The following is a 26,327-nucleotide window of genomic DNA, read 5'->3' as shown; positions in this document are numbered from 1 at the left end:
AAGTACATGACAGAAATGCCAACCATGAAACTGAACACATGAAAATACAAAACAAGCAGTTTACACTCATGGTAGTTCCCAGTAATTCTTCTGGGTGTGGTAATTCTTGAAACAACCACCCAGACACAGCCCAGGCTTTGAAGGACAATCTGGGCAGTACATTCGAGTCTCCCTCCGGATACCTCTTCGAGCACAGACTCTACATTTCTTAGCTGGAAAGTCTTTTTTGGGCATGGGAGGAATGTGCTCAGCAAAGTGGCGATCTTTCAATCTACCCACAACCTCTACCACTGCTTCTCTAGGAACTCTTGCCTGTTCCACCACAATAAGGCTCTCTAACACAGACTCCTGAAATTTCACAAATGTCATCTTTGACTCTGGAGACCTATCCCTAAACACAATAAAAGCATTAAAAGTTGCCAAGTGGAAGAGGTGAATTGCTAACTTCTTATACCAAACGTAAGACTTACGAATAGCAGTATATGGTTCCAACCTCTGATCAACTCTATCTACACCTCCCATGTGCTTCTTATAATCTAAAATGCACACAGGTTTGCGCACTTCAGCAACCTGGCCCCAACAGTCACAGGGGAAGTACTCTCATCATAGATGGTACTTAGCATGTAGACATCCCTCCTGTCTGAAAATTTCAAAGCTTGCAGCTCATCATTCTGCAAAGCACTGCACTGTCCCCTCTCACGTTTTTTTTTTTTTTACAGACAAGCTCCCTTGGATAGCCTTTCCGGTTACAATGAATTGTGCCACAAGCAACAGTGTCCACTCTAAACAATTCCTTGAACAACTGCACTCCAGTGTAGAAGTTATCTACGTACAAATGGTGACATTTGTTGAATAGTCGTCTACCAAGTTCCCACACAATTTTTTCAGTAACTCCAAAAGTGGTAGGACAACCAGGGGTTTCAATACTGAAATCCCTACCAGTGTATACTCGGAAACTATACACATATCCTGTACTACTTTCAGACAGCATATACAATTTAATTCCATATCATGCCCACTTACTAGGAATGTACTGCCTAAAAACCGAACGACCCTTGAAGAGGACCAAAGACTCGTCCACAGCTATTTCTTTGCCTGGATCTCTGAAAACCGATATACAAAATGATCAAGGACAGGCCTAATCTTAAAAAGACGGTCAGAATCAGGGTGATCTCGTGGCAAGGCTAATACATTGTCAACAAAATGCAGCATCCGAAGAAGACACGAATACTGATTACGACTCATGGTTGCAGGAAATATAGCTGTTGCCATCAAGGGACTAGTTGACCAATAAAAAGCCAGTGATGGCTTCCTTATCAACCCCATCAAAAGAGTCAAACCCAAAAACATTTTCATCTCCTCCAAGTTTGTTGGAATCCACTGGGTAGCTCTAGAGTGTGGCCTAAGTCTAGCAGCGTTGTCCCTCAAATACTGCTCTGCATACAAATTAGTCTGCTCAACAATCTCTTCCAAAAACACATCATCCACAAATAACTCAAAGAAATTGACAGGCAAAAAGTTATCTGTATTGACTCTACACCCCGGGAGACCAGTAAAGGCAGGCAACTGTGGCTGCTTCATGTTTGGGGCAACCCAGAGTTCAGGTCTTCTAATGGGAAACCTTTCAGCCCCAGGTTGCTGCACTAATGGCACATCAGTGTCCTCCTCTAAAACAGGCAATTCATCTGCACAGAGAGTGGCTTCCTCATCAGAAGATTCCTCTCTGACAGAAACTTCACTGCCAGAATCTCTCACTTCCTCCTCTGCCTCAGATGCAGAGTCCGTCTCATAATCCTGATCAGACAATGACTCAAAAAGCATACCAACCACCTGCTGAGCGGTCATCCTGAGGCCAGCCATGATCTTTCCTACGAAAAGTAACTGGACAAATGCACCACCAACAACCAGCATTGGGTAAGATAAGTAATAAAGTGTAGCTTTATCAGTAAGAGTTATAAACTCAAAAACAATGCCGCTCACTTGCCTGAAAAAGCTTGACTCAACGGCAACTACTCTGCACAGACACAGCAATCACCAATGATATCCCACTAAAAAGAAACAAAGAAAAGCAAATTAGAAATAAGACAACACAAATATCATTGTGCACAAATCTAGGGACAATTTCACACACAATCCTGCATTTAGTACACCACCTACAAACATGTCATTTATGCATGGCAACAATACTCATTTGGAGTAAATTGTTTTTACTTACATAAAACATGCAGCTATGCAAACCGCAGGTCAACCACCGCCAAAAGCGCGAGGAGCCACAGCAAAGAAAGCAAAAGCTTTGAACTAGAACAAAAAGGAATTTTTTTTTTATCACAAATGTAAATACTTCGCCAGTTGACAAACACCCCACCATCAAGCCTTTAGAAATTGGTGCCTAAGTGGATTCTGCCTCCCATAGGGGCAGATGGGCCTACTAAAAAAAAGGCCTATCGGCAGAAATGGCTATAAAAAACATGCCCCCAAACGGGAGCGACCCTTGCACAGGGGACTGCCCCCTCCCATCCACTAAACACACACATACACACAATCCCTGGTGCCTAAGTGGCTTCTGCCTCCCTTGGGGGCAGATGGGCCTAAAAAAATAGGCCGATCTGCCCCTAAGGGGGGGCAGAAATGGGCAACAGTTCTATGCCCCCCCCACATAAATAAACATAAATAACAAACATCCCTTGCGTTCTAGTGGTTTCTGCCCCCCTTGGGGCAGATTAGCCTAAAAATAATAGGCCGATCTGCCCCCAAGGGGGGCAGAAATGGCCATAGTATACATGCCCCCAAAGGGGAGCGACCCTTGCCCAAGGGGCCGCTCCCCGACACAGAAACAATGAAAATAAACATTTAAAAAAATACCTGGCGTCTAGTGGGCATTCCTGCTGCCCAATCACAATGCGATTGGGCAGCAGGAATGCTCAAAGAGACACCGGGGGGAAAGGAAAACCCTTTCCTTTCCCCCAATGCCTCTTTGTTTCAAACCCCCCACCCGCCAGAGGAGAAACTTACCTGTTTCTCCGATCGCGCACTGGAAGCAAATGGTTTCCAGAGCGACCAGCACCCTGTAATGATGTCAGCGTGCGATAGCCCCAAGGCTTCTCCTTCCATCCCTGCTTTGGGGGGGTGAGAGGGAAGCCCGCGGAGGGAGCGCTAGTGCTCCCTCCGAGCTCCATGCCGAGGACCAAATGGTTACGTCCTCAGCACAGGAGCACTGTGCCGGTGGACGTAACCATTACATCCCCGGCACAGAAGGTGTTAAACACACTCACTGCAGTGTTTGATTTATTGGTGGCCTCAGTCAGTCAGAGGCAGAAGGTGGCAGATTTATTTTATTTTTTGCAGCATCCACTACTGCCAGAGCAGACAAGGGGCACCAAGCTTGTCCAATCCCAGCCCCTCAGTGTTGCTGGAACTATTGAGCAGGTCATGCTCTAAGACCGTGGCAGATTCATATCTGGCTGTCCAGTCACCTGCTGCTCTTTACACACTAGTAAGTGGCACTGGTACCTTCTCCAATCCTTATTTAATTTACTTTTAGCGCGTCATGATCATGAGCCTAAGTAAACTGGGCACTTGGTTAGTGTCCTTCCATTTCTGGTGCCTTGCAGCAGTTTGAAGATCTTCTTATAGTTTCTCACTGCTCCAATGGGTGTAATTTATGATATTTATGTGCTTCCCTCATTTTCATTGCTTGATTTTGCTTGTGAAAAAATGTCACTCATAGTTATTGAATGTCACTCCTAATCACACTGAAATTATAAAAACGTCATACATGAGCAATCTGAGACCTTGGCAGCTCTGATTTTCCAAGTTTCAATGTTCCAGTAATGGGCTAGTCATATGGTAAAGCAATTCCTCAAAGGCCTCTTCAGGACTTTGCCTCCTGTACAAGAACTGCCACCAGCGAGGCACCTGAATGTAGTGCTGGGACAGCTCATGAAACCACCATTTGAGCCTACCAACCAGGCACAATTTGAAATACTTTACTTGGAAAGTTGCAGTTTTCCTGGCTCGAACATCTGCCAAAAGAGTAAGTGACATTAACACCTTTACCATCAAAGAACCTTTTCTTCAGTTCAGTTCAGACAGTGTCACACTTCGAACCAATCCTAAATTTATTCCCAAAGTGGGACTTGGCGGATGTGCATTAGCAACGCTCCGCCACAGGCTGTTATAACTTGGAGTGATATCCCGCCAGCAGAACAAACAAAATTGTAAGTTTTATTTTTTATAGCTAACTTTCTTTTATTTTGTCAAGTTGTCTTTTCTCAATTTGCACTCATGTTTATTTTTGCTTGTGGGTGCTGTTCTCAAAATATGGCGATTATCTTGTTCTAAATATTGCAAAGCAACATTCTTTCTTATGTGTAATTCCGATATTATGCTTTAACACATAATCGTGCAGTACACCCCATTCCACCCCCTTCTCCAATCAATGCTCATCCACCCCGCCTCACCCCACACCAATCAACCCCACTCAATTCAGTCCACCCCACTCCAATCCAAACCAGTCTCCTGATCCAATCCACTCCAACCCACCCCACTCCAGCCCTCCCAACCCACCCGTCTAATCTACCCAACTCCAGTCTGCCCCACTCTAATCTAAAACAATCTGCCCCACTCCAGTCCAAATCAAACTATCCCACTCAATGAAAAATAATCTGTCCCAGTCCAATCTAAAATAATCTCTCCCACTGAAATTTGCTCCTCTCCAGTCCAAAACAATCTGCCCTACTCCAATCCAGAACAATTTACCCCACTCCACTCTGCCCCACTTCAATCTGCCTACTCTAATCCAAAACAATGTATCCCACCCGAATCCGCCCAACTCCAGTCCGTCACACTCCAGTCCAAAACAATCTGCCCCATTGCATTCCTCTCCAATCTAATGCAAAACAATGTGTCCCACTCCAATACGCCCCACTCCAGTCTGCCTCACACCAATCCAACCCAATCTGCCCCACCCCAGTCTGTCCCACCCCAATCTGTCCCGCTCCAATCCAAAACAATCTGCCCAACTCCCATCCGCCCCACTCCAATCTTCCCCACTCCAATACAATCCACCTCACCCCTCTCCAGTTCACCCCACTCCTAACCTATTCACTGCACTCCAAAACCGTCCACCTGACACAACCCAGTCCACCCCACTCTAGTCCAATCCAATCCATCCCTCTCAGTCCACCACACCCCTAATCTAATCCATGCCACCCTATTTTAATCCACCGCACTCCAATCCACCCCACTCTACCCCAATCCTCCCCACACCATCCCAGTTCAGTTCACCCTACTCCAAACCATCCAGTCCACCCTGCTCCAATGCACCGCACTCCAATCCATTCCACCACACCCCACTCCAATCCACCCCACTCCTCCCGAACCACTCGAGTCTAATCTGTCCCACTCCAATCTGCCCTACTCCAGTTCACCCTAATCCATTTCAAAACAATCTGCCCCGCTCCAGTCCAAAACAATCTGCCCCACTCCAATCTTCTTCACTACAATTTGCCCACTCCAATCCAAAACAATCAACCCCACTACCGTCCAGAACAATCTGCTCCACTCCAATCCAAAATAATCTGCCACACTCCAACCCAAAACAATCGGGCACCACTCCAGTCTGCCTCACTCCAGTCTCCCTCCTCCTGTCCACCCACTTTAATCCAGTCCACCCCACTCCAATCCTATCCATCCCACTCCAGTCCAGTCCACACTACTCCAAACCAGTTGATCCAATATATGCCATGCCAATCCAATACACCCCACCCAACCCCAATCCAGTCCCCCACCACAGCCCTGTCACCCCAATCTAATCCACCCTACCACACTCTAATCCAATCCACCCCACTTCAGTCCACCCCACCACAATCCACCCACCCCATTTCAATCCACTTCAGTCCACCTCACCACTGTCCACCCAGTTCAGTCCACTCCAATCCACCCCACCCCAATCCAGTCCACTCCACCCCACTCCAATCCACCTCAAATTTTCCCCACTCTGTTCCAATCCACCACACTCTAGACACTCTAGTCCACCATACTCTAGTCCAGTCCATCCAGCCTTCCTCACTCCAATCCACTCCTATCCAGCCCATCACACCACACCCCAATCTACCCCACCCAATTTGAATCCACCCCACCCCACATTACTCCAGTCCACCCCACATTACTCCAGTCCACCCCACATTCCTCCAGTCCACACCACTCTACTTCAACCCACCCCACTCTATCTGAATCCACCCCACCCCATACCAGTTCACTCCACCCCACTCCAATCCACCCAGCCCACCTGCTCCTATCCAGTCCACCCTACTCCAATCCTATTCATCCTACTCCAATCAAATCCACCCCAAACCAGCCCACTCCAATCCTCCTAACCCACTCCAGCCTAATCTGCCCAACTCAGTCTGCCCCACTCCATTACAAAACAATCTGCACTGCGCCAATCCAAAACAATCTGCCCCAGTCCAATCCAAAACATTTTGCCACACTCCAAACCAAAACAATTTGCCACACTCCAATCTGCCTTACTCCAGTCTTCACCACTCCAATCCAAATCAATCTGTCCCACTTCAGTCCAAATCAATCTACCCCACTCCAGTCTGTCTCAATCCAATCCTAAATAATCTGCCGCACTCCAGTCTGCCCCACTCCAATCCAAAATAATCTGCCCCACCCCAGTCTTCCCCACTCCATCCAAAATAATCTGCCCCTTCCCAATCCTCCCCTCATTAATCCAAAACAATCTGTCCCACCCCAATTCTCCCCACCCCAATTTTCTCCAATCCAAAACAGTCCTCCCCACCCCAATCTGCCCCACTCTAATATGCCCCACTTCAATCCTCCCCACCCTAATACAATCCACCTAACCCCATCTCAATTCACCCCACCCTAATCCAATTCACCCCTCAACAACTCAATCCATCCCACTCCAGCCTGCCACACCCCAATAAAATACAATCCACCACACTCCATTTCAATCCAACCCACTCAGTCCACCTGACTCCACCACACTCGACTCCAATCCACCCCACCCCATCCCAGTTCAGTCCATTCCACTCTAATCCATCCAGCCCACCCCGCTCTAATCCAGCCCACCCCAATCCAATCCACCCCACTCCAATCCAGTCCACCCCACTCCAATCCTATCCATCCCTCTCAAGTCCATTCCACCTTACTTCAATCCAGGGAATCCAATCCACCCACTCCAATCCAATCCACACCACCCCACCCTCATCTGGTCCCCCACTCCAGTCCTGGCATTCCAATCCCATCCACACTACATTCTTCTCTAATCCAATCCATCTCACTCCAGTCCACCCCCACCACGATCCACCCCACCCCATTTCAATCCACTCCAATAAATCCCACCCCACTCCTACACCCCCTCTCTATTCTAGTCCACCACACTTTGTGCCAATCCAGTCCACTGCACTCCAGTCCATCCAACCTGCCCCACTTCAGTCCATCCCACACCAGTCCAATTCACACCAGTCCAATCCACCTAACTCCAATCCAGTGAATCCAATCCATCCCATTCCAAACAATCTACCCCACTCAAGTTCATTCTAGTCCACCCCACTCTTCTTCACACCAGTCCTTGCACCCCGTCCAATCCACCCCACCACCACTCTAATCCAATCCACCCACCCAGTTTCAGTCCACTCCACCGTACTCCAGTCCTCGCTACTGTCCTCCAGTCCACCCCACCCCACCCCAATCCATCCCACTCCAATCCATCTCACCCCACTCCAATCCACCTCACTCCCCATTCTACTCCTATCCACCCCACTCTCTCAATCCAATCCACCGAACTCCAGCCCAGTCCATCCAGCCTACCTCACTCTAGTCCATCCAGTCCACTCCACTCCAATCCACCCTAACCCAATTCACCTCACCCCATTTCACCTCACCCCAAAGCAATCCATCTCACTGTAGCCCCCCACACCCCATTTCAGTCCATTCCACTCCAATCCTGTTTACTCCACTGCAGTCCACCTCACCCTACTCCAGTCCACCCCACTCTACCCCAATCCATCCAGCGCACCCGCTCCAAACCACCCCCACTCCAATTCACCCCACTCCAGTCCCCACCCCAGTCCTATCACTCCAATCCAGACACCCCAATCCAGTCTAATCTGCCCCCTCCATTCCACCCACCCCAATCCAGTCTAATCTGCCCCACTCCATTCCACCCAAATCCAATCCACCTCATACTATTTCAGTTCACCCCTCTCCGATCCACCCCACTCAACCCCAATCCACTCCACCCCGCTCCAGTCCATTCTAATCCACCCCACTCCAGTCCTCTCCACCCCAGTCCTGTCACCACAGTCCAATCCACCCCACCACCACTCTAATCCAATCCACCCACCCAATTTCAGTCCACTCCACCATACTCCACTCCACTTCAGTCCACCCCACCACTCTCCAATCCACCCCACTCCAGTACTCCCCACTCTACTCCTGTTCACCCCACTCTTCCCCAGTCCAATCCACTGTACTCCAGCCGAGTCCATCCAGCCTTCCCCACTCCAATCCAGTCCACCCCATCCCATGCCAGTCCAGTCCACCCCATCTCAGTGCAATCCATCCCACTCCAATACACCCTACCCCAATTCACCTCACCCCATTTCCCCTCACCCCACCCACCACACTCCAAACCAAACCATCCCACTCCAGCCCCCCACACCCTATTTCAATCCATGCCACTCCAATCCTGTTAATTCCACTGCAGTCCACCCCACTCCTCTCCACCACACTCTACTCAGTCCACCCCACTGTACCCCAGTCCACCCCAACCCAGTTCAGTCCACCCCACTCAATCCAATCCATTCAGCCCACCTGCTCTAAACCACCCCACTCAACCCCACTCCAATCCACCACACTGTAATCCCCCACCCCAGTCCTATCACTCCAATCCCCACCCCAGTCCAGTCTAATCCACCCCACTCCATGCCACCCAAATCCAATCCACCTCATACTATTTCAATCCACCCCTCTCCGATCTACCCCACTCTCATCCACCCCACTCTACCTCAATCCAGTCGACCCCAATCTACCCTAATCCAATCCACCCCACTCCAGTCCACCGCACTCTAGTCCAATCCTATCAACCCCAGTACCTCAATCCACTCACCCCACTCCATTCCACTCTGCGACACTCTTTGCCACTGAACCACTGACCTCTACTCCCCTCTGCTCAACTCTGTGACAATCTACTCCCCGATTACACTCTACAACCCTCCAATAAATCTACTTACGAGACTCTACTCCCCCACTCCACTCTGACACTCCACACCACTAACTTTTAGCCATGCTGAAGAGCAGCTACACTGACATACAACACTGCAAAAACACATTGCCAAAGCCAATAGCTCTTGTATAGGCGAGACCGATTTGGTTTGCCAATGCTTGTTTTGTATTTACTCTTATGTAATGGATTATGCTGTCTGTGTTTAAGCTTGAGGCTCATTCTGACTCTGTATATAGTGCTTTAATAAATGTATTTGTGTGATGCACTGTTGTAGTTCATATAGTTGCACGTGTTTTGTAGTATTTTATGAAAATTTTAACTGTATGTGCTAAATCAAAGGTGTGCTTTGTATAGTTTTCTATTTCTCTTGCAATAAAAACATTAAAAATAAAGAAAAATTAGGATCAGAGACCTTCCTAATTCAATAAGAAACTTTCTGAGTTAGAGGTTAATTAGGGTCTACATCCAGAACTTAGTATGGCTTGCATTTAGTCTTAAACCACTAAAAGCGGCCCACCCTTGAAAGGCTTGACGAGTTCCTATGTTAAAGGAAAGTCTAAATACTTCATCCCTTGAAGGATTTATATTTCTTTTGTGCCTGTTGTTCTGTCACGTCACTTCCTATGTGTCTTGCGTGGGCAGAACACCAGAAAACGTGGTATGTACTATTATTTACAGTGGATAAACAAAAGTCAAAGCAGTACCTATACTTTCATCTAGAGGCCGGCATCTGAGAATAAATGACTTCTAATGTGTTGCCAAATGGCACCCAGCAGCAATTTTATGTTTGGTTAATTGAATGGATTGCAAATATTAAAAAACAAGATGAAATGTGATAACAGCCCACAAGGATTTATTTCTATATTTGCATGTTTATAAAGTACAACTTTACCAAGTAGGTGTCCACTGGGTGTACAAAGTACTATCAGAGAGATAGAACATCTCTTTTATCAAGAGAAGGGCAAAGAACTTATGACTAAATAAAAATTACGTATTTGGAGTCGGTAAGTAAAGGAAAGGGAAATGCTGGTGGGTAGTTCAGTATACGGAAATATATCTAGATGAGAATAGCAGAGGGCATGGTTTCAAGAAGAGATGATTGGAGAAGACAGGATAGGAGGAAGGAGTAAATTGGAGGGAATAAGGAGGAGCCAAATGATTACGTTGATTAGATATAAAGGGAGAGATATATAGAGTCAGAAGAAAAGGGATATGAAGGATCTGTGAAGAAAAATGAGTTACTAGTCCACATTTAGTTTAAATAGATGGGTATTTGCCATTTTCCTAACTGGAGTTCTTAAGACATAGCAGCTCTTCAGACAATGATTTCCACATGGAAGAGGTCACTCTATACAGTGATTGACTTTGCGTGTGCTGTTTGAGTGTTTTTGGCTCCTGTCTAAGAGAAATTTATGAAATATTGAAGCAGTATCAAAACTGTGCAGGGTATTGCAGAAGAAGGGCTTCATAAATGGTTCTTGAATTTATTTTTCACCCTCAGTGGAGGAAAATAGAGCTCTGTCCTGAACATTGCCAACTGATCTTTTATCAGATGTGACTAGAAGATTATCCTAAAAGTTACCAGCATTATTTCTTCCCTATAATTCCCTCTCAAAATGATAATAACCAGATTGATAGTCCTAAAACGAGTGATTATACTTGTAGCTAACCACCTTTAATTATTCCCAAGATTCCTAGAATTCCAGCATAGTTATATATTTTGCATGTAGCACCTGATGTGAGGATGTTTTTGAGCTAATGGAACTAATTTCTACGATGAAATAGGCACTTATTTAGCCTTTGGGTAAGAAGGATTGCAAAAGGCAGCGATCTCTGGGATTATTGTTTAAGCACCGAGTCAAGAAAAGCATCTTAAAAGGAGGTAAATGGATTAAATTGGGGAACATGTTTGCTATACTATACTGGACAAGACAGTGGGCACTCAGATACATATGCAGGGTGTTTTGATCCACTTTATCAGGGGTGAAATGATTTGACTGACTTTCTGTCTTGTCGTCTGGGTAGATGTTTTGAATATTGAGGCATGATGTTATAAAAAATCTAGGTAGGTTATGGAGAAGCTATACAACAGTACCTGCAAAATAGAGGAAGATCAAGATGGGGAGGTATCAAGATGAAGAGTATTTAAGGTTTGAATGTTTTGTATTGCATTTTGAAAATAATACTTTGACATGAGTAACCTACCCCAGTCTGGGCAGAACCATATGATTTATTCATACCCAGACCCCTAACTCCTTACAACTCCATCCTTCCCTAAACCCTTGTGTACTCCTCCCACCTCTAATCATTAACATTCCTTACCCCATTTGAGATCCAAAGTCTTTTGTCTAGGGGGCCTTCACTGGTTCTGAATAGGGCATTTTCTAGTTTCTTGTCATACCTACGCTAGTGGCCCATGTTCCCTCTCTTAGCTGAATCCTGTAACTAATAGTGGACTAGTCACAAGTGGAATAACCCTAACCACTCTAAGAAAGTGAGGGAATGCAAATTCTTCGTGGTCAGAAATCGAGAAAGCATTTAGCATAAGAGCCTCCAGCAGCAAAGCGTTGCTTTAGGTTGGCCGTGTCATTAACAATAATTATTAATTAATGCCATAACCTCAAGTTCCAAATTATTTGCAGTCATAACTGTGCCATTATGATTGTGTCTTCTCTTCTGAGAATGGCACAGCATATTTAGCAGACAATAAGGCCTGCACAGTTTTGTCACCCCCTTTTTTAATGAAGCAGAAAGATTGTTGTTACCAGGCAAACCAACAGAAGAGTCATAGGCTCTCTAGGCAATGCAATATCATACATTTATTTGCAGATAATAATTCTTCAAATATTTACTTAGTTTAGGACGTATCCAAAATATATGTAGTAGTGTGCCTTCTCACCCGAAATGCACCAATATCTTTCAGATTCCTCAGTGTTCCGCCTGTGTACTGTGGAGTAGGTATAATACAGGCAGCGCACTAGTTTGCACCTTGATCCGTTGCTCATTACACTGTTAACTGTTACGTAGCTTTGGACACTTATAACCCCCATTCTTCATCTGATATGTATGTCTGCAGTTTCTGTTCTGTTCCGATAAGATCCGAAAAAGTTTTACTGCATTGATCATTTATCCTGTAAACGTTTATATACGTCTAACACTAGGCGCTTATCCCTATACATCCTTTATAGCCACATCCCAAAATCAGTGAGTGGTCTGTTGCCATCATTTTTGATGACTTGGGGCAAGACCCAGTGTTTAATCAACATCTATATAAATCTTTCAGTACCAGGTTCTTGAAAATCTGCCCTTATTCACTCAGTAGCATACATAATGGCATTTCGAAATAAATCCCCAACCTGCGTGAATTTTCTTTCCACAATCCAAATCCCTAATTCACTAGTGCCAATATAAAATCAGGCTCACTTCCTACTGTGGGGAAAGTGGAAGGAAATGTGATATGTCCCCTTGCTAGGTTGATCTTGTCCTAAGTCACAATAGTCACACAAGTAACTTGGGCACCGTGTAATCTGTTGCATCTCAGAGTTCTTTATCTAACCACGTTTTACTATCTGCACCATTTAAGTAAGGAGATAGACCTATGCACATGTTCTGAGCCAAAGCTTCTGAGCTTCACCACTAACTAGGAACAAGAATGCTTTAAATAGCCAACCCAGTTTGAAATTCACCCATGAGTGAGTTGGCTTCTTATAATGTAAGGTGCTATCATAGAGTGCAAAATAAATAATGAAAATAGATTAAAAAGTGATGCAATTATTATTATTAGGAAACTTCTTAAATACATTTGAAATTATATATATCACTACCTCTGTTAAAAATGCTGTTTAAAATCCATTTGTACATTCAAGAATTACAAATCCTTTCTCCTCCAGATATTTAAGAAACAATGTTCAAAGGCTTGGGTCCTGATCTAGAGCTTTGTGAATATTCAGACGCCACAATAATGGACTTCTGCATGCTAAATGTAAAGATCACCCCCGGCCCAGTAGTAGTGTTAGTACTGTAAAGGCAACCACATACAGGGCCAGCATGCATGACAGTCTGCCCCCATTGTGTGCAGCAAACACAAGATCTTCAAATGGATCAAACAATCCGTACAAGTAAAAAAAAAAGACATACACACTTAACACATATACAATAATTCCACACCGGATGGAAGCACTGTACCCCTTATTATGTCAGCTAGAAGAAACTTTAACTGAGAAAGATTCTTACCTGTAGTAACTCCGGCCTGTTTGTTCCACAAGACTACCTTGTGTAGTTGATTCATTATCCCTTACTTTTTTCTACACTTGTTATGAAGCATTTGGGTATTGCATAGATATAGATATAGATATACACAGCTTCTAAAGTCAAAGTGAGGCACTATTGATGGATGAAAGTCGTGCAATATAATTTTAATAGTCACTGTTTAACTTCTGTTGAGTTTGGTAAGTGTTGTAATATGAAATCCAGGAAGAACTACTTATTTGTGGGTTTTGAGCAGAAAGAAGCATCCATGAATTAATAGACACAGTTGGAAGGGGGCTTTCACTGTTTTTCTAATCCAAATTATTTATTTCACTCTTAGGTGCTGTGCTGGTATTTCTGCCAGGCCTGGCAGAAATTAAGTCACTTTATGAGCAGCTACTGTCAAATGCTTTATTCAGCAACCGGCGAAACAAGCGGTAAGTATGAATGATTGTACATAACACCATAAAAGCTGAGAACCACATACACTAAGATGAAACCCCATAAGGGAGTACCCCACCCCTCATGTATCCAAGGATAGTCAAATACACTTCATGTTTAGGGTGTAATGAGGAGTCCCAGACAAAAATGACATCATTGACTTTATCAGGAAGAATCAGTAAGGCTCTTCCCACTTTGGTGTGCAGGTGAGTAGGCATGCACCTTGAAACTGAAGATCACCTATCATCAACCATTAGTCATGTAGGTGTCTGACTGATGCTTGATAAAGAGATCCCGACTACTAAACACAAGCTCGCTGAAAGGGGGAAGACGGCGGACCGTGCCCCCATGCTGGCCACACAGCTCGCAGTAACATCCTATACGGCGCTATTAGAAAGACTTCACCATTTTAATTTTACCTTCCATGGTGCAAAGGTTTACAGGGAAGGTGACAAATCTGGCTGCCCGCTGGCCTGGCTGATACAAGATTATGCGTTCACCACAATCACCAAGATAGTGTCACCTGCTGGCATTATGGTCCGTCCACAAGAGGAGATACTATAATGACTATTATTGCACAATCTACAGTGCCGCACCCAATTTTTCAGAGGAGCACTTGCTCCACTTCCTAGCTGGGACTGAGCAGACATGAATTCCTACCAATACCGGGCAAGCTCTTGATGCCAAAATTACTGCGGAGAAAGTGGTACAGGTGATCCAAGACCTCGCCCGTAGCAAGGCGCCTGGGCTAGACGGCCTGCTTCTCAAATATTATAGCACCTTTTCATTGCTTCTTGCCCTTCAGTGCGCGAGGCAGCAGTGACAGCAAGGGAACTCCCCTCTTCTCTATTTGAATCCCTCTTGGTCTCTATGTGCAAGTCAGACAGAGACCCCACCCAATTATCATCTTATCACCCAGTAGCTATCTTGGGTACTGATTATAAAATTCAGAGGGAAATCCCTCCCTCTGAATCGGTTCGTATGGATCAGAACTGGTTTGTTCTGAGACGCGGTACATCACAAAACATCTGCTGCCTTTTCCATGTCCAAGATCACATGCGGGGACGATTTCCAGAAGCTACATGCTTATTATTTTACCTGGCGAAGGTGTTTGATACACTGATGTGCCCCCAGCTCTTCCTTATGCTCTGTCGCTTGGGAGTAGGCTTTAGATGACTAGCGTATGCCAATTGCTTTACACCAACTCGATCTCCAGGGTGCGACTGGGTCATTTGGTCTCTGCCTTTTTCCCAGTACATCGGGGTGCCTTCCATCGCCTTTGCTCTCGCGATGAAGACCCCTGGCCATACGAGTGAGGACAGAGGACCGCAACTGGGGTATAGGACTCATTCCATATCACTCTACGCAGACGACCTGCTGATATATCTGTGGGACATCACCTTAGATCAGTCTCCAATACAAAATACCCTGATAGAGTTAGCTACAGGATTGCTGGTAAAGTGGGAGAAATCAGCCATATACCCACTCAACAGAGCCCAATCTGTGCAACCCATATACCTGTGTGACACACCTCTTCACTGGCGAGAGCGGCACTCCGCTACTTGGGGATCCGTTTATACCACGCCTCACTCGACCTCTATGAAGGCAACCTTTATGCAGCATTACCTGGCATTAGGACACAAATTTGTTTCTGGAAGTCACTCCCTCTAGCCCCCTGTAGTGTTGGTAAATGCCTACCGTTCTCGAATGCCGTGCGCGGGGAATTCCACACGCGCTGGTATGTGTTGGAGGCATTCGAGAACGGAGGTTGTGACGGTTTTGAACGGCGGACGGAGCAACTGCACGTCTCCCTTTTTTCCATGTATCTAAAGAAATAAAGTAATTTCCAGACTCACTCGGTGTGGAGATTCTTACAATTGGCGACGAGGGGAAGAATTAATCCTAACGTGTCATCGTGAGGAGTGTGCTGCACAGTGGGTAGCCACTATTCCGGTGAGTCAGGGGCTGTGAAGCATTTTGGGCTGCAGCCGAAGATCGTCTTTTCTACACTGTGAGTCAGGAGCTGAGCAACATGTTCGCAGCAGTCTAAGATCATTGTTGAGTGAAGCAGTGACTGTGTGGGTGTGTACTACTACCGGGACTGCCTCCAACTGACGTCATCCTGTTTCTGCGGCCATTTTGGATTGGTCAAAACGGGACCATGCATCATTTCTAAGTGGTGGCCATTTTAAGTTGGGATAGTTCTACTAACAGAGCGGCAGCCATTTTTATTTATACGTTATTTATGCGGCAGCCATTTTAGATTGGGACAGTACATGCTAACAAATTTATTGCTAGCTTGACTAACATTAAAAACTGCCTGTGTTTTTTTTTAATTAGTTTAATACATCTTTTAAACCATCTGTAACCAACTATTAGCAATTATAGTGGTTACCTCTACTTAAGTGGATAATTTTAGAAAGGAGACAGCGCAAATACATGGCGGCGAACAACCCATGGAATTTATCACCTCCACAATCATTTATTTCTGTTGCTGGTTCACCTATATTAAAATGGGAGGAATGGAGTGAATATTTCAGGAATTATATCTCCGCCATTGAGGAGGAAGAAGAACTTTCTGCTGAAAAGAAATATAGGATCCTCTTACATTGTTTAGGACCAGGTGGTCTGAAAATTTTCAAAAACATTAATAAGAAACCTAGGCAAGCGGGTGATGGTGATCTGTATAAGAATGCGCTTGAAGACTTAGATAACTATTACAGACCTAGAGTTTGCATAGCTGTGGATCGCTATAAATTTTTTCATCGGCAGCAAGGGAAGGAGGAACCAGTAGAGGATTACGTGCCTGCCTTAAAGAATTTAGCAATAAATTGCAGATTTGGTGATTTACATGACGACGTGTGCGAAAGAAGTTTTAAATGAAAATAAAAGAGAGGAGACCGCAATTGCAAGAGTGAAAGAAAAAAAACACACTAAAGATTTTAAGAAGAGAAGCACAGGGAGAACAGGAATAGAATCTAAGAATTTTAAGTCTGATGATAAAAAGAAGTGTTACAGATGTGGCAGTTATGACCACTTGGCGAACGATAAATTGTGTCCGGCAAAGAAACAGAAATGTTTAAAATGTGGAATTGTAGGCCATTTCCAAAAAGTGTGTCAGAGAAAGAATGGGGGTAGCAAAATCTTGGATATGGAAGACACAAACTCTTCTGAGGATGATGATTTGAACATGTGTATTTTGTGTGTAAATCCTTCTGACGAAGACACTATTCTTTGTATGAAACAAGAAGAGAAAAATAGAATGAAAAAACCAAGTTGTGAGATTATGTTGGGAGGAGTGACTATGCACATTGTAGTAGATTCAGGGTCTCCATACACTATTATTAATCAAAATGAGTGGGAAAGAAGTCTCAAACATATTGTGGGTGAAGAGTTATGCTCACCAGACATAACAATCAAGACATTTACTGGGGAAATTATCGAATTGTTAGGCTACAAGGAATTGAAATTCCAGTATAAGAACAGAGAAATGATCGGAAAATTGTATATTGCAGTCACTGGCCCATCCGTTTTGGGATGGATTGATCAGAGGAAATTGGGTATAATATTGGACCCCAATAATCCTGAACCGGTATTCTCTATAGAAAAAGGGGTAGGAATTGGTCAACTGGTTCTGCAGAAATTCACCAAAGTATTTACGGGAAAGATTGGAAAAATGAAAGGCTTTATGCACCTTATTCATTTAAAAAAGGATGCTGTGCCACAGGTGCATAAAGTAAGAAATATTCCCATTCCCTTAAAGGAAGATGTTAAACTGCAATTGGATAAATTACAAGAAGAGAAAATTATAGAACCTATTGAATCTTCTGAGTGGGTGGCCCCATTAGTCGTGGTGAAGAAAGCCAATGGGGGTTTACGATTATGCATCGATTTGAGAGATCTTAATAAGAATATACTAGTTGATCAATTCCCCTTACCACATATTAGTGAAATGTTATCACGCACTAGAGGAATGAAATGGTTTTCCACCATTGATTTAAAAGCGGCCTATCATCAGGTACGGTTACATCCCAGAAGTAGGGACTTGACTGCTTTCATTACACCCTTTGGATGTTACAGGTTTCGGCGAGTACCATTTGGTTTGGCGTCGGCAGCAGCCATGTTCCAAAGGTTAATGTGCTCAATTCTTTCAGGAATAGATAATACAATGGTCTTCCAAGATGATATTCTGGTGATGGGGAGGTCAAGAGATGATCATGATCAGACCTTATTAAAAGTATTGAATACGTTGGATGAAAAGGGTCTGACGGCGGAATTTAGTAAATGCAAATTTGCTTGTGACCATGTCAATTACTTGGGGCATGTTGTATCTGCCCAGGGAATTAAACCTAAGGAGGAGTTATTGTCTGCAATAAGCAAGGCACCTAATCCTCACAATAAGGATGAGGTCCGTGCTTTTCTAGGTTTAGTAGAATTCTATTCCAAATTTGTTAATAACTTTTCTACGAAAACATATGATTTAAGGCAATTGCTCAAAGTATGGAACAAGTTTTTGTGGACAGATGCGTGTCAAAATGCTTTTGACATGTTGAAAAATGATATTTGTAAAGCTCCACCTTTGCAAGGCTTTGATCCAAGTCTTAGATGTGTCATTACAACTGATGCTAGTTGCAAGGGAATAGGAGCGGTTCTCACCCAAATTAATAAGGAGGGGTATGAAGACACTATTGCTTTTGCCTCACGTTCATTAACTCCTACTGAAGAGAAGTATTCAGTTATTGAGCGGGAGGCACTTGCATGTGTATGGGCATTGGAATATGTTAGACAGTATGTGTGGGGTACTACAGTCATATTAAGATGTGACCACAAACCACTTGTGAAGGTTTTAACCACAAAGGGGTTGTATAAGGCTTCTCCTAGGCTTGCCAGAAGTCTGTACGATTGTTTGATTACAACTATGTGGTGCAATACTTACCTGGAGTGAAGAATATGGATGCAGATTTTTTAAGCCGCATGCCTTTGCCATCCAACGATACGGATGAGTTTCAGAATTCTGATGAAGATGGTAAAGATGACATGTGCGTGGCTATTGTAGAGGAAGGTGTATGCAATGGTATTATGCGAGATGAATGGAATACAGAGCAGAACTTGGATGAGGTGATGAAAGAATTGAGCGTCATGATTACTAAAGGGTGGCCGTTAAAGAAAATGGTTCATAAAATTGTGTTACCTTTTTGGGAAGTAAGGGACGAATTAACTATGGAAGATGGTTTATTTCTTAGGAATGGAAAGGTTATACCTCCCATCACCTTAAGGGGGAAAATTCTTGAGATTTGTCACGAAGGCCATCTTGGCATAGGTAAAACTAAGAATAGAGTGAAACATTGGTACTGGTGGCCGGGAATAGATAAGGAGGTAGAAAGAATGGTGAGAGATTGCCATGTTTGTGAAAATGCAGATAAAACACATGTGATGTTGAGACCGCCTTTACATCCCATTCCTTCTCCCAACATGTCATGGGAAAGAGTAGGTATTGATGTGATGGGACCAATTGGTGAAGGTGAAGAGCAAACCTTCCTGTTAGTGCTTGAAGATCACTTTTCCAAGTGGCCAGAGGTAGGAATTGTAAGGAAGGCTGATGTAAGCAATATCATCAAATTTATGGATAAAATGTTTGTAAGAGAGGGTTTACCAAAATGTATTGTGTCGGACAATGGGACACAATTCACGTCTTCTGCTTTCCAAGGTTATGTGGGAAGGAATGGAATAAAACATCATACTACTTCAATTTACCATCCTGCAGGTAATGGTTCTGTAGAAAGATTTAACCGTGTACTTAAAGGAATGATTCAATGGTCTAATTGCAACAATTTAGTTTGGGAAAGAGAATTATGGAAAACCTTGTTGGCCCTTAGGATTACTGCATGTGACAGTACAAATGCTAGTCCGTTTGAACTCATGAGGGGTAGAACTCCCATGTCAAAGGATAATGTTGGTTGGCTCAAAGCTGCTAAAAGAGTAGAATGGTGTCCAGAGGAGTTGAAGACAAATATTGAGAAAGCTCAGGATAAATATAAGAAGTATTATGATGAGAGACACAAGTGTAAGGAGGTTAAATTGTGTGTTGGAGATGTTGTGAGAGTCAAGAGCAATAAACACACTGTGAAAGGCCAAAGTAACTTTTCTTCTCCCATGAGAGTAATTGCTGTGTACGATAATTCAGTGCGACTCAATGATGGTAAAGTGTGGCATGTATCTGCTTTGTCACTATGTAAAGGTACTGGAGTTACCTTGGGAACGGAGACTAGTATTCCGAAGAGTCATCTGTGGAAAGAATGGTTGGAAGAGAAGAATGAGGGAAGAGAACAACATGTTCATCAATGTCAATATAGAGAGAAATCAGGGAGTACTGATGATTGTCATCTTCCATCAAATGACCTGAGGTCATCTAACAGTTCCAGTGACTCTAGTAGATTGGAGGGAATCCATTGTAAGAGTGGTAGGTGGAGTAGATCTGGCAGGAGAATTGTAAAACCAAACAAGTTAAAAGATTATTATTCATGGTAATGTTCTATAGAAACGGTTTATTGGGATGTGTTCGACTGTTTTATTTATAGGTTTATATATGGTTATTTTCATATTGTTTCTACATATATATTGTTTATTTTCATATTGTTTCTTCTGTAAAGAGAAGATATGTAGTGTTGGTAAATGCCTACCGTTCTCGAATGCCGTGCGCGGGGAATTCTACACGCGCTGGTATGTGTTGGAGGCATTCGAGAACAGAGGTTGTGACGGTTTTGAACGGCGGACGGAGCAACTGCGCGTCTCCCTTTTTTCCATGTATCTAAAGAAATAAAGTAATTTCCAGACTCACTCGGTGTGAAGATTCTTACACCCCCAACCTCCCGGATAGCCCTAGCTAAACTGATTCTCCTATCCCGTCTTCTCTACTACTGTGTCAGTTTCCCTGTTGCCCGACCTCACCTGTTTTCAGGGAGATGGATACCTTATTGGGCATTCTTATCTGGGACACCACACAACACCGGGTTGCTCTTTGGAAGCTACAACTGCCGGTACATCGAGGAGACCTATGCGTGCCCTCGTTCAAGGCCTCCTATTTAACAGCACAGTTGCAGTGGCTCTTGCGATGAACTGATGGACGGTACATGGGTGAGACTAGTGGCGAGGAGGGGGTCCTTATCCCATCCCATCTTCAGTTTGCAGCTTCCTGCTTCCAAAGTTTGCACCCACCTCCCCAATACACTGACTACAAGTGACAGTAGTCCGAGCATGCCTATCCCAAACATATCACCTAACGAAGGGCATTTTGGCGTACGCCCCGGTGTTCCCCTTAATAGGTCTCCCATGCCCTGGCACCTACACACAATGAGACATTTCATCCTGGCTGGCCCAGTCACTTCACAATATAGACATCTTGTCTGCAGATGGTCATCATCTGTCGTTTGACCAATTACAGCTAGACTATAACTTTCCGCCTAGCCAATTCCTACTTCTCGGGCAGTTAGTCCATACCTGCAGTACTCTTTGGAACACCACAGATGTAGAACCTGCCACCCACCCAGTTGTACAGACTTTACCATGGGGAATGGCTGGCACCTTGTCACATGGCTTTACAAAGCCACCAAGGACTTATAGGTGGTGCTCCTAGATTCCCTTCGGCAGCAATGGGAGGAGGACTGTGGGAGAGCACTGAACTACAAACAATGCACACAAGCTCTAGAATTCCCACAGCAGGTCTCTCAAAAGTCTTTGTTTCAATAACATGCCATTCTTTTTGCTGCACAGAGCATATCTCACAGCTGACCAGGTAAACCGGTATTTCCCCTCTGCCCAAGGGAGCTGCCCACGCTGTCAGATGCTAGATGCAGACCTGATACATATGCTGTGGTCCTGCCCGGACTTACCGCATTATTGGAAATCTATACACAACACCTTGCGCAAAGTTGCCGACCTGCCTGACATACACACCTGGGAAACTTGCTCGCTGGGCATCTTCAAGCGCCGAAAACAATACAAGGTATGCATCCATTTCACCTCAGGAGCGCTCCTTGTTGCGAAACACGTGCTGGCCCTGCAGTGGCGCTTCCCTACAGCCCCGCCACTAGAAGCCTGGTGCGGCGCTAAGTGTAAATGGGCGACAGCGGAGGAAGATGCCCTTCGTTATGAAGAAGTGCGACATCTACACAAACAACCCATATCTTCTCACTGGGCGACCCTGTTGATGCAATTAGTACACAATACTAAGAACTATGACCTCTCTCCCTGGCGTATAGGCCCTCACTACTACACCGCACTACCAGCACTTGATCTCACCCTTACCTAATATGCAGAAAGCAATACTGTGGTCCCCCCATTGAAAACCCCCCTCTCTGAGCTCATTCCACTTTACGTTTTCCTCCATTGTTTATCAGCCACTCTGACCTGCCACCCTCGCCCTCATTTCCCCCCCCTAGCTTACCACGGTTTAACACCACGTCCCCACCCTGCGTTTATTCCCTTATTCATTACTGTGCACTAATATCTCCTCCACAGTCTCTGTAATTCATCATGTATACGGACATCGAATCCTGTTCCATTCAGAGTGTTGGAATGATATTATTCATCTTCCTCTCAGCTCTGTTATGTATCACCAGTCGCATGTTGGGAGCCAGTTGTTGTTCTTGAAAATCTTAATAAAATGATTTTTTTTTAAATCAACCATGAGTCACGTCATGTTCTGTTCATGTGGATGACCCCGACACTAAGGAGCATTACAGTGTAACACAGTATAGAATTCTGCTACCGAGCAACACGGATATCAGATATTGCGTCTTGCAGAGTATTTGCAACCTGGGTCACCTGGGCAGGAACACATACTGTGTCTGCTGTAATGCGGAAATGTGGAGAAGAACGGCCAATGCACCATGGATGTTCAAATCTATGCTAGGCCCTTAGGGCTCGACACAAGGTGTGAAGACTTGAAGCTTTTGCGATGCTCTTCAGTAGAAAGCTCCCAAGTTTAAAGAGTGTATTCTGGTAAAAAATTGCTTCACTGTATTTTTGTCTTTATGAAAGTTATCTCCAGTGTGAGTTTTTTGTTTCTTGAGAAATAACTTAAAGTTGGGTTACAATAAGTTTGAGTTTCGAAACTGGATGTTTAGGGCATCGAAGATGATGCATCCAGTCTTGAAGGTAATCCAATCCAACCCTCCTTAAATTGGTGCATAATGTATGTCCTGTGGTGTAGGACGGCTTCTGGTCTATTGACATTAATTGATAGTAAGAGATAATAGTAAAGGATCTCACCTTCATATCACTGACTTTCATTTGTCTAGCTCTTTGGGCGGTTTGATGTTTTAAAATAAAGTCTGCATCCCTTTTCTCTGAGATACTTGGGATAGGTAACATCAGTAAGGACATTTTTGTAAGTGCCTGCAATAGAGAAATCAAGATGGGAAAAATTGAGTGATTGGTTTTCTCTGAATCTTTTGATACATAATTGCTTTCATAGTTTCACCACTGCAGTGTGTACTTGGTTGTAGCACAATTTTGTACAAATGGTCTCTGTAACCAAAGTGCCTTTAACTTTAAAGCCTTGTCCTCGGCGTCTGTCTGAATGTGGGTGATGATTTTTTCAAGCTGGAATTGTCTTTCTACAACTTGATGAAAGGTCCCCAAAATATTGGTTGGATTTTAGTTAAAAGCTGTTTGTCTACTTGGAAAAAAATTTATAATTCAAATCTGTTTTTTGCTCATAACTGTGCTTGGGTGTCTGCGTTTTGACGTGTGTTGTTCCTCCCAAACTACATTGACATGCCTGTAATTGAAATGATGGAATCAAACAAAGAATATGAAGAAAAAACATTTTCAGAAATGTAACGTGCCCTGTTGTTATTTCTTCCACCCCTTCCGTTTTCTAGATGTGTAATTTATCCACTCCACTCATCACTCTCCAATGAAGAACAGCAAACTGTGTTCCTGAAACCCCCTAAAGGAGTTACCAAGATCATCCTCTCCACTAACATTGCAGAGACCTCCATCACCATTGATGATATTGTATACGTTATTGATTCTGGAAAAATGAGAGAGAAAAGGTATGCTTTATATTCGAAAAGAATGGTGGCTTTAAAAGAAAGCCCATTTTCTAGAAATCTGTTCCGTTATTTAAACCTGGTTTTGAGGTATTATAATCAGAGCATGCTTAGCGATCACCAATCTTTCAAACGAATGTGCGGGGTCTATTTTAGGGGCATGTGGTTATTTTTCTCGGCTCCTCTTGAGGTGTAAGAGCAGCAGCGGCTGCTGACAATAATGTTCAATGTGGTAGCATGGGGGGTTGCATGGGGTGGTAACGTGGGGGGGGGTGGAAATAATGACAATAATAATTTAAAAAAACACTTACCTGCCACATGCTGCCTCAGTGCTTCTCTGCTTCCTCTCTCCCCACCCAATCCAGATGCTTCTCTCATGCTGTTACCCAGCATGAGAGAGGCATTTGGATTGGTCTAAGCGGGCTGAAATGCCACTCAGCTGGGGACTGGTAGCCTGCACTGGTTTTTCACCCAGACTGTGCAACACAGCCAGGGTGGGGAATTCTAAGTGTCCATGTTGGTTTGGCCAGCCAAACGGACATGCTCACTTAGATTGCACACTACTCCTCCCTCCCCTGGTGACGAGGATGGCCCTGCCCTGCTCTACACTCGACAGACTGGCCAAGGAGGAAATGCACACTACTCCTCCCTCCCCTGGTGACGAGGCTGGCCCTGCCCTGCCCTACACTCGACAGACTGGCCAAGGAGGAAATGTAAACTAAAATGATAATACAATAGTTGTATTATCATATTATTTTTCTGCTGCCTTTCAGCAGTGGGGCAACAATCCACCGCCATAGCGGAGGGGCTGCTTCTGGGCACGAGTCAGTTAACGATTCTGTTTCCATCATGAGCCCCTTGATTGCAGATTCGTTCCCTAAGTGGAGGAAAAGAGTGTTAAAGCAAAAGTTGATCAAACCTAAACAGAGGTCGGAACTATATGGGCCGCTCAACCCAGCATTTACCTCATTTCTACCAGCCGATTTTTGCGTGTCTTTAAAGAACTTCGTAAGCGATCTCCTTGATGTTACATTGCGCCCAGTTTACGATCGCATTGTCACCATCAAGGCTAGCTTAAGTGGAATAGTGAAATCTGGTGGAGGATGCCCCAGAACTGATGGGAAGGTGCAACCTTCCAAACATACTGTCCTGCCTCCCCTACAGGCTCATGTACCATTGGTCCTACAAACAGCTGTACTACCAGGACACCCCCCATTCTCCCCAATCCCCTTGGCTTTAAGAACTCTAGGGCACGCGATGAGTCAGGAGACTTAAATGCGGCTACCTCATCAGATGTAACAATTTGTCCCCCACAATTTCTATTTCATGAGGTTAGATCCTCCAGTTTCTGTAGGTCAGTTGGGAAGACGAGGTGGCCTGGCTCCTTTAGCCGTTATTAATCTCCCCCCAGCCTCGTGTCCTTATGTCATTATTTTGGCCAAGGTACCTGGGTTGCCCACAGGTTCTTTAGAATTGACATGCTCCCTTAGGTACAAGGTTCTGTTTTGGTTAAACCGCATAGTAAGTTGCCATTAGGACCTGAACAATGAGATTCTTTTTGTGCGGCAAGTGGGTGGAATTGGTCCTTTACAAAGGAATTATCAAGGTGACACTGTCAATGTAAACGTCCATAAGCCCAAGGCTATTGGGAACATTTTAGCCCAAGTAAGAGCTAGTATGGTCAAATCTAGTCCTAAGAAGATATTGCCACTTGGTTACTTTAATAAGCATTTGGAACCTGCTGCAGCATGGGATAACTGGGCCCAGTTGTAAGTCATCCCCGTAATAGATTTCAACCAAATTTCTCCTTACCGCTCAGGAATAGGTTACAGTCTTGTCCTGCATGGATAATAATGATTGGCTTTATACAGGGAGGAAAATGGGGCATTGAATTCCTTGAATATGGGGACAAACATTCGTGACCCAAACACTCCCTTACCAACTTGGCCACAGTTGAATACCCGTTCTCCAGGAACCTATAGGGGCAGCAAAGGAATAATTTTTTTTCCTGGGACATTGAAGAGATATGACATCAACTTCAAAATGTGGATTGGCTGTCCTTTGTTGGGAAATTCGATCTAACCTGTTGCCATGAAACCTGGACTCTTGATAACATTGCCATCAATGAGTTTAAATCTTACTGTGCCTATGTAATTCCATTCGCTGCTGGCAGAGGAAAAGGGGGCTTAGCTTTTTTTGGTGGCATGTTCCATTAGGAATTTGGAAGTTGAAATAATTGCATCAAGGCAGTGTTATCACATTTTAAACCTCTACCTGTTTAAACAGTTTAATATACTTTTTTTTGTTTTACAGTTGTTTATTAAAGT

At 44.3% G+C, this 26,327-nt stretch overlaps 1 protein-coding gene across 1 annotated transcript in view; it reads left to right on the top strand.

Moving 5' to 3' along the window:
• The window catches only part of DHX57 (DExH-box helicase 57), a 531,935-nt gene that overhangs the window by 325,514 nt on the left and 180,094 nt on the right, over nt 1–26,327 (top strand). The window contains exons 14-15 of the mRNA XM_069235106.1: nt 13,845–13,941; nt 23,830–24,003. Coding sequence (XP_069091207.1) covers nt 13,845–13,941; nt 23,830–24,003 — 271 coding nt within the window. The remainder of the gene's footprint in view (nt 1–13,844; nt 13,942–23,829; nt 24,004–26,327) is intronic.

The sequence above is a fragment of the Pleurodeles waltl genome, chromosome 5 (genome assembly GCF_031143425.1).
Source record: "Pleurodeles waltl isolate 20211129_DDA chromosome 5, aPleWal1.hap1.20221129, whole genome shotgun sequence".
In the NCBI taxonomy this organism is placed as follows: domain Eukaryota; kingdom Metazoa; phylum Chordata; class Amphibia; order Caudata; family Salamandridae; genus Pleurodeles; species Pleurodeles waltl.
The sequence above is the reverse complement of the archived record's forward strand: the minus strand, read 5'-3'. Positions and strand labels throughout refer to the sequence as shown.